A 14,936-nucleotide genomic window follows, 5' to 3' on the forward strand; every position below is an offset into this window, starting at 1 on the left:
GCAAATTGCATTAGTTATAAAGAGGCAAGGAATCCAGTGAAAAGAAACTCTCCTGTTTCCCCTTTCCTTCCTAGCTCCCCTTTCCCTGATTATCTTGCACTGTAGTTACCATGCTTTGAATAAAACTACTTTGTCAGGCCTGTGCTTAGAGCAGTCACTTCTGAGTAATGCAAGGAGCTCTCTATTTCTGACTGTTGTCTGAGCATGCTGCCTCTCCAGCAGTCTTGGCTCCTGTCAGTCCAAGGAGAGACAGACTGGATCTGTGACCACATAAAGACACCGCTGCCCTCTCTAAGGTAAATAAGAAGCTATGCTAGCTCAGCCAGTAGAGGATGCTAACAAACATGGGGGAGTGTATGATATTCCATCTGGTAGGACGCACATGTACAAGCCCGTCATTATCTGATGAATCCCAGGTGTCTCTTGTGGTATGCAGCGTGCTAACCTCAGAGTGAGCAGATGGGGCCACATAGACATTGGAACTTAGTAGGGTGGAAGCTTTGTAACATCAAAAAGTGGACTGAAGACTGTTTTCACTGCTGTCGTCTTAACTAGCATGTTAACTTATGGTAGGTCATTCTAATTGATCAGTGAAGGTTAGTATAAAGTCTTAATTGGCAAGAGAGAACCAGGATGCCCAGAAAACATCACCTCTCAGGATAGTTATGAGGAAAAACCCATGGGCCCAGATTAGCATCTGTGGTTCTGCTTGTTCAAGTAGACAGAAACAACGCTGTAGGTCCCCATAAGCAGAAAGTCCACCTTGAAAGTGTGCAGTTGCACAAGATGCCTACAATTCCTGAACAACCAAGACTGGAGCCAGCCAGCCACCCACAGCCACAAAGAGGTGGGAACAGCAAGGGATAGGATAGGGATAGGAACTTCAGAAGATGTTTGTTCAGCACATCACCTGGGCAGCCTCTGCCAAGGGTGCTCCTAGGGAACCCCAGCTGGAGTTTAAAGCTGCTCCCTCACAGCAGAGGGTGGTGGCTATAGTGCCACCTGATTCCTCCCACCCCCACACACTTCTGATGTGGTATGGAAACCTTGTCCTGGGTGCAGTACTCACCTTCTAGCTATCTTAGGTACTTACATTCAAGTGACTGACAAGCTCTGCCAGCTAAACAGTGCTGCAAATGGAATGTTTTCTTTAAAAAGGTTAGGAAATGTAAATGCGTTAAGATTGCACAGTTAAAATAACCAAAAGGAAAAGCAATATTTAAGCTTCTAACAGCCATGTTCATTTAGCCTCATTGCACACTAGTACTAACTATTAGTTTTGCCTGATAAATCTGTAGCTGAAAATATTTCATTATATGTATACTTAAACTATACAAGATGTACTCTCTGGCTGAGAAGTTACTATTAGGACTGTATAATTTGTATTTTCTGACTTTTAGTGATTTTCACTACATAGTCATAATGTTCCATTAACACTTTTTTTTGCCTTTTATTATTATTCCTAGGTTGCCGTAAGTGTATACGTTTGGCAAAAAGCATCCAAAATTGAGTTTATTTTGGCTCTTTTGACAAAAGTCAATGAGTCATTGAGAAGTTTTAGGCCATGTAGATAAAGTTACAGCCAGCAAGGAGAGTATTTGCCATGAAGAACACACCCAGTAATGTATCCACAAGGGATAGTGCAGCAAGGCTAGTACAATGGCAGATATTTAAAGGGACCACAACTAGAGAGACTGGAGAATATCAATTGTTCAGGAATGTTGTGGGGATTGACTAGTTAATGTTTGTACAATGATTTGAAATTGTTCTATCAAATTAAAAACCACACTTCTGCCTGAAATGTTCTCCTCTACCAGTATCACAAGTAAGATTACTACAAGTGAAACAGATTTGAGAGGGGCAAAATCCTTTTCTTTGTTTTTTCAGTTTGGCTACTTTGTGCTTTTGACAGCACTTTGTGTATGATCAGTTTCACTGTTCCCTGACTGTGTAATCATTCAGTTAATCAGTGTTCCTTTTCCTTTGTGGGGGTCTTGCAGCCACGGGGGGGAATTAAATAGGAAAATATGATCGTAAAACCACAAAAACTGGCAGGGGGACTAAAGCATAATACCTGAAATTGCTCATTGTTTGAAACTGACTAGATTTCAAGTTGGGTGAAGGAAAGCATTTCCCTTTCAGCACTCTAAGTCCTAAGTATTATTGGTATTACTCAAACTGTTCTTTCTGCAACTGAAACAGCTTGTTCTGAGTAGATTTGGATTTTTCAGCCAAGTACTGCTAAAGCTGCACTAAAAAAACATTTCTACTTGGTGATTAAATGAAAAATGTCAGAGTAGTTCAGGTCCAAAATATGGGTTTTGTCCCCCCCAGCTTGTCCTGTTCTACCTTCTGCCCTGAAGTCAAGAAGTACATCTGGTACATGCTAGCCGATCCTTGGAAAGCTCACTGGTAAGCTTTTTAGATGGTGAAATGTGACCAATATTGCATCCCAGTATTGAGCCCAAGGTCTCTGTTTCTTTGGGTAGGTGTCTTCTTCCAGTACATTTGTCAAATCATCCAAAGTATAGACTCTGATGCTTTTGATATGAAAGGTGTTATTCTGTTCATTATTATATCCGCATTTTCCACAAAGGATTTTACTTAGATGGCCACTTCAGTTAGCACACACTCACCTGAAATATCCATTGTATGTCCATCCCCTCAGTCCAGTCAGGATTCTTTGTTGCTTTGAGCAATTAGTTTTGGGTGGTGTTTTTTCCTACTCAATTTAAACAGCTCTTTTGATGATGTGTATATGCATTGTGTCCACTCTAGACATCCCTCCTCCCCCTTGCACCTCCTAACTTTTCAACCTACCGGGGGAAATTTCATAGGGGAGAGCCTAGTGTAGACAAGGACTACTTGGCTCCCAGCACAAATACATTTTACTTCTAAATGAGCAGCTCTCCTCCAAGGTATGTCTGCTTTTTGTTCTGGCCTAATTATCCTCCTTTTGCATATTACTTGCCCTGGCTGAAGGTTTTAACCTGAGTTCAAATTCCTGTCTGCCTCATATCTGAATTTTAAAAGATTAATATTTCCAATGGGACTACTATGATCATCTAGTCTGAACCCCTGTATACATATGCCATAAACTTTTTCCCAGCTGGGGCTCCCAATGTTCTTCTATAGGCCTCTCTTAACTATTTTGTATAAATGTCTTAATTCTGCTCTCTATAAAATTTGACTTGATGGATTTGTGGTGACCTCTCTCAAAGACTGAAATTTTTTTACAGTAGGGATTTAAATACACCTCTACCCCGATATAATGCAGGTTTCCATACAACGCGGTAAAGCTCCAACACGCTACTGCAGCGTGTTAAGGATGCCAGGCCGAGCCGGGGCCGAGGGGTTGGATAAGGGTTTTGTTCAATATCTTCATTAATGATCTGGAGGATGGTGTGGATTGCACCCTCAGCAAGTTTGCAGATGACACTAAACTGGGAGGAGAGGTAGATACGCTGGAGGGTAGGGATAGGATACAGAGGGCCCTAGACAAATTAGAGGATTGGGCCAAAAGAAATCTGATGAGGTTCAACAAGGACAAGTGCAGAGTCCTGCACTTAGGATGGAAGAATCCCATGCACCGCTACAGACTAGGGACCGAATGGCTCGGCAGCAGTTCTGCAGAAAAGGACCTAGGGGTTACAGTGGACGAGAAGCTGGATATGAGTCAACAGTGTGCCGTTGTTACCAAGAAGGCCAATGGCATTTTGGGATGTATAAGTAGGGGCATTGCTAGCAGATGGAGGGACGTGATCATTCCCTTCTATTCAACATTGGTGAGGCCTCATCTGGAGTACTGTGTCCAGTTTTGGGCCCCACACTACAAGAAGGATGTGGAAAAATTGGAAAACGTCCAGTGGAGGGCAACAAAAATGATTACGGGACTGGAACACATGACTTATGAGGAGAGGCTGAGGGAAATGGGATTGTTTAGCCTGCAGAAGAGAAGAATGAGGGGGGATTTGATAGCTGCTTCCAACTACCTGAAAGGGGGTTCCAAAGAGGATGGATCTAGACTGTTCTCAGTGGTAGCAGTTGACAGAACGAGGAGTAATGGTCTCAAGTTGCAGTGGGGGAGGTTAGGTTGGATATTAGGAAACTTTTTCACTAGGAGGGTGGTAAAGCACTGGAATGCGTTACCTAGGGAGGTGGTGGAATCTCCTTCCTTAGAAGTTTTTAAGGTCAGGCTTGACAAAGCCCTGGCTGGGATGATTTAGTTGGGGATTGGTCCTGCTTTGAGCAGTGGGTTGGACTAGATGACCTCCTGAGGTCCCTCCCAACCCTGATATTCTATGATTCTAAGGGGCATTCTATTAACTGAATGTCTCATCAGGTTTTCCATTATTTTGTCTGGGGGGTGACGTTAGGCTAACTGGCCTATAGCTATCTGAGTTATCCCATTTACAATTTTTGGTTACAGCAAAAGGACTCTTCCAGACTTCTGGAATTACCCAGATATTCGAAGATTTATTAAAAATTAAAATCAGCAAGCCAGAGATCTCATCAACCAACTTTTCTTTTGGGTGCAAATTATCCAAGCCTCCTCATTTAAAAATGTTTATTCCTAATAGATGTTACTTAAAATCCTCCTTATTTACTAAAGGACTGGAAAGTACTTCATCATTTACATGTGATATGAGTATATCATTCTGCTTCTTTCTAAATACAGAATAAAAATATTTATTGACTACTTCTGCCTTTTCTGCATCATTATTAAGAATTTTACTATCACCATCTAGTAATGGGTTTAGAACATTGCTAGGATTTGTTTTGTTCTTAGTATACTTAAGCTCCTTATTGTCCTTAGCCCTGATAACTGTGGATAATTCCCTGACATCTTTAGCTTCCCTTATCAATTTTCTGCACACCATAACTTCTAATTTATATGGATTGCTATCTATTTCCCCATTTGATAGATGTTGCTTTTAGCCAAAGTTCCCATCATTTTTGGCCATTTAATAAACTTTTCTTAAAGAACTCCCAATTTTCATTGACATTTTTCTGTTAAAATTTTTCCTCCCAATCAATTTTGTTCATGATTTTCCTCAGCTTTCAGAAATTAACCCTCTGAAGTGTCATATATAATATATATATTAGGGCTGTCAAGCAATGAAAAAAAATTAATTGCGTGATTACTTGTGTGATTAATCCTGCTGTTAATAATAGAATACCATTTATTTAAATTTTTTGGATGTTTTCTACATTTTCAAATATATTGATTTAAATTACAACACAGAATACACAGTGTACAGTGCTCACATTATATTTTTATTACAAATATTTGCATTGTAAAAAAAAATATTTTTCAGTTCCCCCATTACAAGTACTGTAGTGCAATCTCTTTATCATGAAAGTTGAACTTACAAATGTAGAATTATGTACCAAAAAAACCACATTCAAAAATAAAACAATGTAAAACTTTGGCTGAACTAGAAGTAGGACAGAGTGGACTTGTAGGCGCTAATCGCCCAGACACACAAGTTTGTTTACATTTGCAGGAGATAATGCTGCCTGCTTCTTGTTTACAGTGTCACCTGAAAACGAGAACAGGGTGTTCGCATGGCACTGTCATAGCCGGCGTCGCAAGATATTTACGTGCCAGATGTGCTAAAGATTCATAGGTCATGCTTCAACCACCATTCTAGAGGACGTGTCCATGCTGCTGATGGGTTCTGCTCGATAACAATCCAAAACAGTGTAGACCAATGCATGTTAATTTTCATCATCTGGGTCAGATTCTACCACCAGAAGGTTGATTTTCTTTTTTGGTGGTTCAGGTTCTGTAGTTTCTGCACTGGAGTGCTGCTCTTTTAAGACTTCTGAAAGCATGCTCCATACCTCATCCCTCTCAGATTTTGGAAGGCACTTCAGATTCTTAAACCTTGTGTCAAGTGCTGTATCTATCTTTAGAAATCTTACATTGGTACCTTCCTTGCATTTTGTCAAATGTGCAGTGAAAGTGTTCTTAAAATAAACAACGTGCTGGAAAAACAGCGAGGAGTCCTTGTTGCACCTTAGAGACCGTCATAAATATAAAGGGAAGGGTAAACCCCTTTAAAATCCCTCCTGGCCAGAGGAAAAATCCTCTCACCTGTAAAGGGTTAAGAAGCTAAAGGTAACCTCTCTGGCACCTGATCAAAATGACCAATAAGGAGACGATACTTTCAAAAGCTGGGATGAGGGAGAAAAACAAAGGGTCTGTGTCTGTCTGCATGCTGCTTTTGCCGGGGACAGAACAGGAATGGAGTCTTAGAACTTTTAGTAAGTAATCTAGCTAGGTATGTGTTAGATTATGATTTCTTTAAATGGCTGAGAAAAGAGTTGTGCTGAATAGAATGACTGTTCCTGTCTGTGTGTCTTTTTTGTAACTTAAGGTTTTGCCTAGAGGGATTCTCTATGTTTTGAAACTAATTACCCTGTAAGGTATCTACCATCCTGACTTTACAGAGGGGATTTCTTTACTTCTATTAAAAGTCGTCTTGTAAGAGAACTGAATGCTTTTTCATTGTTCTAAGATCCAAGGGTTTGGGTCTGTGGTCACCTATGCAAATTGGTGAGGATTTTTACCAAACCTTCCCCAGGAAGTGGGGTGCAAGGGTTGGGAGGATTTTAGGAGGAAAGACGTGTCCAAACTACGTTTCCCAGTAAACCCAGATAAAGTTTGGTGGTGGCAGTGGAAATCCAAGGGCAAAGGGTAAAATTAATTTGTACCTTGGGGAAGTTTTAACCTAAGCTGGGAAAAGTAAGCTTAGGAGGTTTTCATGCAGGTCCCCACATCTGTACCCTAGAGTTCAGAGTGGGGAAGGAACCTTGACAGAGACTAATAAATTTATTTGGGCATATCATCATCAGAGACTGCTATAACATGAAATATATGGCAGAATGCAAATAAACCAGAGCATACAATTCTCCCCCAAGGAGTTCAGTCACAAATTTAATAATGCATTATCTTTTTAATGAGCATCATCAGCATGGAAGCATGTTCTCTGGAATGGTGGTTGAAGCATTAAGGGGCATCCGAATGTTTAGCATATCTGGCACCTTGCAATGCCGGCTACAAAAGTCCAATGCGAACACCTGTTCTCATTTTCAGGTGACATTGTAAATAAGAAGCGGGCAGCATTATTTCCCGTAAAAGTAAACTTGTTTGTCTTAGTGGTTAGCTGAATGAGAAGTAGGACGGAGTCGACTTGTAGGCTCTAAAGTTTTACAAGATTGCATTTCAGTACTTGTATGAGGTGAACTGAAAAATACTATTTCTTTTGTTTATCATTTTTAAAGTGCAAATATTTGTAATAAAAAATAATAATATAAAGTGAGCACTGTGCACTTTGTATTCTGTGTTGTAATTGAAGTCAATATATTTGAAAATGTAGAAAAAAAATTCCAAAAATATTTAATAAATTTCATTTGGGATTCTATTGTTTAACAGTGTGTGATTAAAACTATGATTAAGTTTTTAATCGTGATTAATTTTTTTAGTTAACTGCATGACTTAACTACGATTAATCGACAGCAATATATATATATATATATATATATATTGCTGAGCAGGAACAGTCGTGAGCTGGGCTGCAGCCGGAGGAGGTGGACTTACAAACCAGCCTGCGAGCAGAGGCAGGAGTTCCAGTCTGGTAGTAAAGCAGCAATATATATATTGACGTTTGGGACTCTCCTCTGTTTGCCCACATTGAAAGTAATCAGGACATGATCACTAGTCCCAGTCAATCACCAACTTCCAATCCCGTGATTAGTTCATCTTTATTCATCTTAATTCATGGATACAGCTTTGTCTTAATCACTTCAGATATTGCACAAACACTCCCCCATAGCCACACCACAAATGCAGAATCTGAAGTGCATTGAGACTTTTTTTAGGAATATAGTGTATGTGGGTGGGAAATAATGGAAAACCTACCAAAAACATCCAGCTTTGGTGAAATTAGTGGCTCTCAATAATCCTGATCCTACAAGCTGTAGTACAAGAGCATAGAAGTACTGTGGAAATCAGTGGGGTTCTGCATGGACCCAGGAGTCCTCCTATATTGAGCAATTCGTGGGGTCAGGATCAGTTATTTTAGTCTACATTTTTTTAACATACCAGGTAAGATCAGGACATCCCAGTATTTAACTTTTGATGTCTTTTACAACTGAAATATGGGTATGTTTTAGGCTGAGGAGATAGCAAGTGTGAAAAATCTGGATGGGGATGGGGGCTAATAGGAGCCTATATAAGAAAAAGCCCCAAATATCGGGACTGTCATTATAAAAATTGGGACATCTGGTTACCCTAGTATGTTTTGGGCTGTGGGGAAAGGGTTTGTTACGGATTTGGGCTTCTAGTGGCATCAGGAGGTTCTACTGATTAAACTTTATTTTTCTGAATGTATCTTTAAAGGTTTTAAAAAAAAGTAATAATAAAAAAATCCTTCCCAAGACCTTAGCCATCTATAAAGTGCAGGGAGCTGTGAGGAGAACTATAATGCCTCTGTGTGTGTGTGTACATGTGCTGTGGTTGCTATTCCATCCTAGCACCACCAGAACACAGAGAACTCAGGTTTCAGAGTAGCAGCCGTGTTAGTCTGTATTCGCAAAAAGAAAAGGAGTACTTGTGGCACCTTAGAGACTAACCAACTTATTAGTCCTTTGAGGTGGGGGAGATAAAGAGGGATAAGACCACTAAAGAAAAGCAGACCCTGTTAAATTTAAGTACCATGTCTAAGTACTTTATTAGTTCTCCTTGCTGGTACAGCCACATGGAGACCATCACAGGAACAGTTTGTAGTTTTAAGCTACTCTCCTCTAACACAAAGTAGCTTAAAACTACAAACTGTTCCTGTGATGGTCTCCATGTGGCTGTACCAGCAAGGGACGCCCTCCCCGTGACCTTTGACCCTCCCCATAATCTGCATAGAGGAATGACAGGCATTCAGCTGAGCAGGAACAGTCGTGAGCTGGGCTGCAGCCGGAGGAGGTGGACTTACAAACCAGCCTGCGAGCAGAGGCAGGAGTTCCAGTCTGGTAGTAAAACAGCAAGCCCAGGGAAAAGGTGAAATGAACCCTTGGAAATGTCTGTGGCAGAGACTACATGACCAGCGGACCAAGAGAGCTGCATGATTGTTGGACACCGGCCCTCTTAAAGGTTAAGAAATGGGCCAGACCTCAGTCTCCTCTCTGCCTGAGCCAGCCAGCGGTGAGTAGCACGGGAAAGCAGCAAGCGAGCAAGCCTTTGCGCCGGACTCACCCGGGGGGTGTTTGGTGCGCGCTGTAACTGTTGTTTTCTCAGTTGAAGAAAAGTCAAACTGCAGTGAGTTAAACAAGCTGCAGCGTGTCCAGTCCCCATAGATGGACGGAACAGCAGCGCTGCACCAAATTCTTTGTCAAAGAAAAAGTAGAATGCCTTTGGGGTTGCATGCAGCAGAGTTTGTCTTAAAGGCACAGGGCGCTCTTTTCCTAAAAGGATGCCTTCGTTTGGCATTATTTGAATACCCCTTTATTGATTTAACCTTGGTTAGATCTGGAACTACCCTTTTTGAAAATAAAAAGTTAACTTGATCATAATATAGATCTATAGGTCAGGGAATCACGCATTCCTTACTGTCTTTTTTTTTTTTTAATCAGAAACTGTTTGTCTAAGATGCAAGAAAAGAGTGCTTTTGTTGTTCTGCTTTGAAACATATGGAAAAGAACAGTATGCAATGGAGTTCTGCTGTCTAAAGCACTTCTTAACGCCTATTCTAAATGTTTTAGCTTTGGTTTGATGCATATATTTCCTTCTCTGTTCCCCCCCTCCCCCCCACTCTGCTTCCACAGAATACAAACACCATCTAGGCATTTCAGAAGTTTTTAATTCTGCACTAATGTATATATTCTCTTTACTCATCATTCATTTGAATTTTTAAAAAAGCTATCAAGGCATAACTGACATGTAACCAAAGAGTGTTCCTCTGAAAACATTAACGGGCTCTCTCTGAGTTGCAATGCACTGTTTCTTTCCTCTCCCCTTCTCCGCCCCTGCAATATTTTTTAATTAAAAAAAGAAAGAAAGGAAGGAAGGGGACCTCTGGCACTTATCCCAGCAGTACGGCTAGAACCCACCCATCTGTTTGCTCTTGGCTCTCTTACATTTTATGTGTAAGCTGACTGTTAAAAGAAATAACATTAGTGGAATTTTTTAAAAATTTTGGTTCTTTCCAAATTGACTTTTTGAAGATTAATATTATATATTTGATATTTTGGGGCAGAAACATGTTGATATAACCTAGTGTGTTTTAGCTGCTGAACAAAAGATCAGCTAACCCCAACAACAATAAAAGAGAAGGGAATGTAGAATCTAAATTAATACCAGCAAGGTTTGAAATTTTTACTGGAAATTTCAATGTACTCAGAGTTTTTTCTTTAACACCTCTTCCTCTTGCCATCCTTTTAAAATAAGCAAACAAACCAACCCTTTGGTGAGGGTGACCACTCTATATACTTTGCATTTGTTTCCAAGTGTGTTCAGTGACACAGATAATGGGAACCTTTTGCAAATCAAGACACTATATATCAAACACTCTTTTCCCTTCTTTACTGTTTATTCATGGTGCTGTGGGGTATTAGAGAACGGTTTTATGAAAACATGGAGGTTTTCTGGAAAAATAGATCGTGTTGCAGATGGTATAATTTTCAGTTCCCACCATGCATGAGCCTAGTAAAATTATCTGTGTAAGAAAACTTCGATTATTCCTTCTCTTGACTCACTTCATCTTCTATGAATATACGTTAGAGAAATTTGGCCATATTTTTAAAGGTCTCACCCAACAGCAAGCACATTAGAATTTCATCAAGGTAGCTGTTGTTAGGAAACAAATTTAAGGAAACGGAAGCCTTAGATAAAGTTTTTGTTAAACTTCCTTTACAAAAATGTGTTCAAAATGTTGTGTGTAAATGTGTTTTGGGTGTGGTTAGGGGATGGGGTTTGTATATCTTGAAACATGTTACTTGGAGAATATAGACACAAGGTGCACACTGATGAAGAATAATTGTGCTGGTTTTATAACTAACTTAAAAAATCTCAGAATCCTCTTTTAATTGAAAACAGCATTTTCACTTCAGAGCAAAAGAAGAAAACCAGCTGGAAAATGTACATTTTGATGGTACTTTGTGGAGCTGCAGATGAGTTATACTAATTGTAAAAATTTTAACTGACAAGCATACTATCCTTATGATTCTTGCGTTAGAGGTAGCCTTGTCTGAATACCCTTGTAATATGACATTGATGCAGCTTTCAGAAAGTTTCACAAAACTGCAGTAAGCTTCTGAAAATGTCTGGGTAGTATATTCTCAGCAGGAAACCCTTGAGACAAATACGTGGGTGGATAGGTCCTATGGAGTCTGTTTTTCTATCTAGTCTATTTTACGGGTCTGGTTTGGATGCTTAAAAAGTCATAAGCTTTTGGGGCCAATTCCTGTTCCACTGAATTCAATGAAATGACTTCCTCTTGTCTGCTCCGGTTTTCAGAGTAGCAGCCGTGTTAGTCTGTATTCGCAAAAAGAAAAGGAGTACTTGTGACACCTTAGAGACTAACCAATTTATTTGAGCATAAGCTGTTTATTTGAGCATAAGCTTCCGTGAGCTACAGCTTATGCTCAAATAAATTGGTTAGTCTCTAAGGTGCCAAAAGTACTCCTTTTCTTCTTGACTCCAGTGGAGCTGGGTTGCCCCCTCATGAATAGACAGGCCAAAAATCTTCATTCAGTTTGACATTACCAGCCAACTACAAGCTGTATAAACCATTGACAGTTGCTAGAGATTAGAGAGTTAAAGGAGAGCTTTACCATTTATACTCAGGGGCTGCAAATCTGTTTTAGTACTAAGGAATCAATAGGACATTCAAACCCTTAGCCACCCAAGCAAAAGCACCTGTGAAAGGGCATACCCTGGCCTGGGGCTGCAACTAGGGTTGTCAACCCTCCAGGATTGTCCTGGAGTCTCCAGGAATTTAAAGATTAATCTTTAATTAAAGATTATGTCATGTGATGAAACCTTCAGGACTACGTCCAACCAAAATTGGCAACCCTAGCTCCAACCTCTTTCTCATCCAAGCTAACATTTAGGCTCTGATTGTGCAGTATGATTTTCTAGTGTGGACTGTTGTGCCTGTGTGATGTTAAGGGTCCAGCATCTGGGCACCAGAGGTTTGAACTACAGGATCACATTTCAGAATTGGGGCCTTAGATTTGCTCAAGAAGCAGAAATTTGTTCAATACAGAAAAAAATTAAAATGAAGATTCCAGGGGGTTCTTGCCTAGAAAATGGGAAGTATCAGTTGTAATGGCCTACATTTTTGATTATTTATTTTAAATCAAAAGGTTTTTTTTTAAGGGGGCAGGTAGAGGACCCTGAAAAGTAAGTTTGTTTGGTATTTATCTGGAAATGTGTGTTTAAAATGCGTAGACCCAAGAAAGGAGGGCCCCAAATACATTTTGAGTGTTTCCCGTGGGTGTCTTGCACGATCACGGCCTAAACCCAAAACCAGAGCTAGCATCAGTTCTGCAACAGGTTGCCCTTTCCTGTCTGTGTACGAAGTTTGGATTTCCATGTCCGTCTCCCCTCTGTGACCGTATCTCCCAAACCTCCTTCATCCTACACAGCAATGCTCCGTAGCACCTTACATTATCCAGTCCTTGCCGGAGAGAGAGAAAACTATTTTGGACATCAAACTTGCTACAAAAGTAAAATCACTTGCTGTGCCCCTGACTCAGCAAAGCACTTAACAGTGACCTTAAGGGGACTTATGCACATGGTTAAGGTGAGACACCCTTTTATTTATTTATTTTTCTTAAACCACTCACTATTTTTCCTTTGCATAAATATATCTTCCCTCCTGTAATTTTAGTGTCTCTTTCCCCTCTGGTTAGCTTATTTCTTTTACTCTTTCTTTTCATTAAGGACCTATTTCTGCTCTCATTGATTCTGTTTACACACATTGCCTTCACTGGTGTGTGTTCAGGTTTACACTGGTGTAAAAGAAAGGAGGATCAGATCTGAAATCTGTTCTTTCCCCTAACCCAGAGGCAGTCAAACTGCGGTCTGCAGACCACTGGCAGAGCAGTTGCTGGCTGTCTTTAGAGAGCTGGCTGGTCACATGGAGCTGGCTTCTCCGCCTTCGCTCCAGCTGCTCAAACACATTTAAAAGGTTTTTCTAGAGTTCTTTTTCTGTGTATGCCCTTGCTCTAGCTGCATCGAAGATGCTCTGTAAATGTGACTGGTAGAGAAAGTGGGCAATGCAATTGTAAAAGATGAGGGGGACAGTGGGTCCAGTAGACGACCGCTGTGTTGAAACGTGGCCCACATTGTTTAAAAAAAAAAAAAAGAAAAAGTTTGAGAACATCCTGCCTTAGTTCCTCTTCCTTCCTCCTCTCTGATCTTTCCCAGGCCTGACAGGACTTGCCAAACCAGCACTCCGTTCCCATTCACTGAGAGATGTTCAGGGACTTAGCTTTGCGCTCAAGAGTTGATCAGTGCAACTGTCGCTTCTGCTTTCTGTCCAGCAGATCGGTGGCTTTCAAGAAGGGAGAAGAGCTGCTGACCACTGATGGGAAGCAGCTTTTATAAGTAGGTCTTGTATTGCTTGGTGCCAGCCACTTAGTACCGTGAGGGTGGAGACTTCTCATATGGAAGAGTGGGAGCCACACTGGGAATGTAGCACTCAAAAGCCCTTATCCCTAAAGCTGAAAAACTAAAGCCCATTGGATCCTGCTATTTGTTGAGCTTGGCATTCTGTGCAGGCATTATCAGGGGTCAAAAGTTAACTTGTTTCTCAGCATGCTTATTTTTCTCTCTTGGGGCTAGGGGCTTCCTGTTAGTTGACACAGCAATTACATCTTTTTCTATGGCTGGCCAGAGGACTTGCAGCTTGTTTTGACCAGCCAGGCACATCACCAACAATTTTTTTTCAGAATGCAATGGAAAAGGTGATCTTTGTTTCACTGAAAGAACAAAGCTAGGTATCAATAAGCAACCCAATTGAGTCTTTCTAAAAGCTGTGTAGTGTAGACAAAGCCTATGAAGCAGGGCTGATACCTGGTGTGCCAGAAAAGTTGGCTTTAACCATGTCATAGCCCCAGAAGGCAGGGATATGGAGTTGCTTTACCAGGAAAAAGCAGTACACAGCTCCAGGAGGAGGGCTGTGGACTCCCTTTAGCTAGGGTAAGGATTTGGTCCTGAAGAGCCAAGGGAAACTGTATATTTATAAATACTTAAGAAATTGGACCCCAGGAAGGGGGAATATTATGTTAAATAATTTGGTCTGGGAACAAGTTATTGTAGAAATGCAAGAGGGAACTACAGGTTGTATGCCTGCAGTGCCATGAGAGGGCATGCTCCAGGGTTGGTGCCTTGTCGCAAACAACTAGGAGCTAATTTCCAAAAATCAGATGCACCCAAATTACTCCATCAAACTGAGGTGCTTCGGTTCCCCCCACTCATCCTCCTCTGCTCCCTCTTTCTAAAAAACAGAGACAGAGGGAGCCTGACAAAACAGACAACCCTTGCAGTATGAACAGAAAGTCAACTAATTCAGGCTTTTCCCCAACTGGGGAAGTGAATTTTATAGCCAGGGAGCTCTCACTGAAAATGCTCTGCCTGCAAACCTCCTCACAGAGAACTTTGGGACCGTTAGTCAAGGACCTCATCTGATCTCAACTGCTACTCTTTTGTTTATATGGGTTAAGAATTGGTCTCTGAGACAACTAAGACACAGTCCATTTAAGGCTTTATAGGTTAAAACCAGCCCCTTTAATTTAACCCAGAAACAAACTGGATGCTCATGTAGATCAGAGAGTATTGGTGTAAGGCAGTGTACTTTTTTGCAAGGAGAAAACCCTTTGCAAGTGGCTGTTGGACACTGTATACTAAATATCCGTCTGTTTGGAGTTTGCAC

General features: G+C 40.8%; 1 protein-coding gene across 6 annotated transcripts in view; it reads left to right on the forward strand.

Moving 5' to 3' along the window:
* PHACTR2 (phosphatase and actin regulator 2) overlaps window positions 1-14,936 on the forward strand; it is a gene marked incomplete at its 3' end in the record, with an annotated part of 217,026 nt that overhangs the window by 79,952 nt on the left and 122,138 nt on the right. For 2 of the 6 annotated variants that reach the window (XM_084625138.1, XM_084625139.1), the window contains exon 1: window positions 8,947-9,202. The exons of the other annotated variants lie outside the window; for them this stretch is intronic. In XM_084625138.1, the coding sequence (XP_084481264.1) occupies window positions 9,160-9,202 (43 nt within the window). In that variant the 5' untranslated portion in view covers window positions 8,947-9,159. Of the gene's footprint in view, window positions 1-8,946; window positions 9,203-14,936 lie in introns of those variants that run through there. 6 annotated transcript variants of the gene reach the window in all.

The sequence above is a fragment of the Lepidochelys olivacea genome (genome assembly GCF_965140295.1).
Source record: "Lepidochelys olivacea isolate rLepOli2 genome assembly, chromosome: 3".
Lineage (NCBI taxonomy): Eukaryota > Metazoa > Chordata > Testudines > Cheloniidae > Lepidochelys > Lepidochelys olivacea.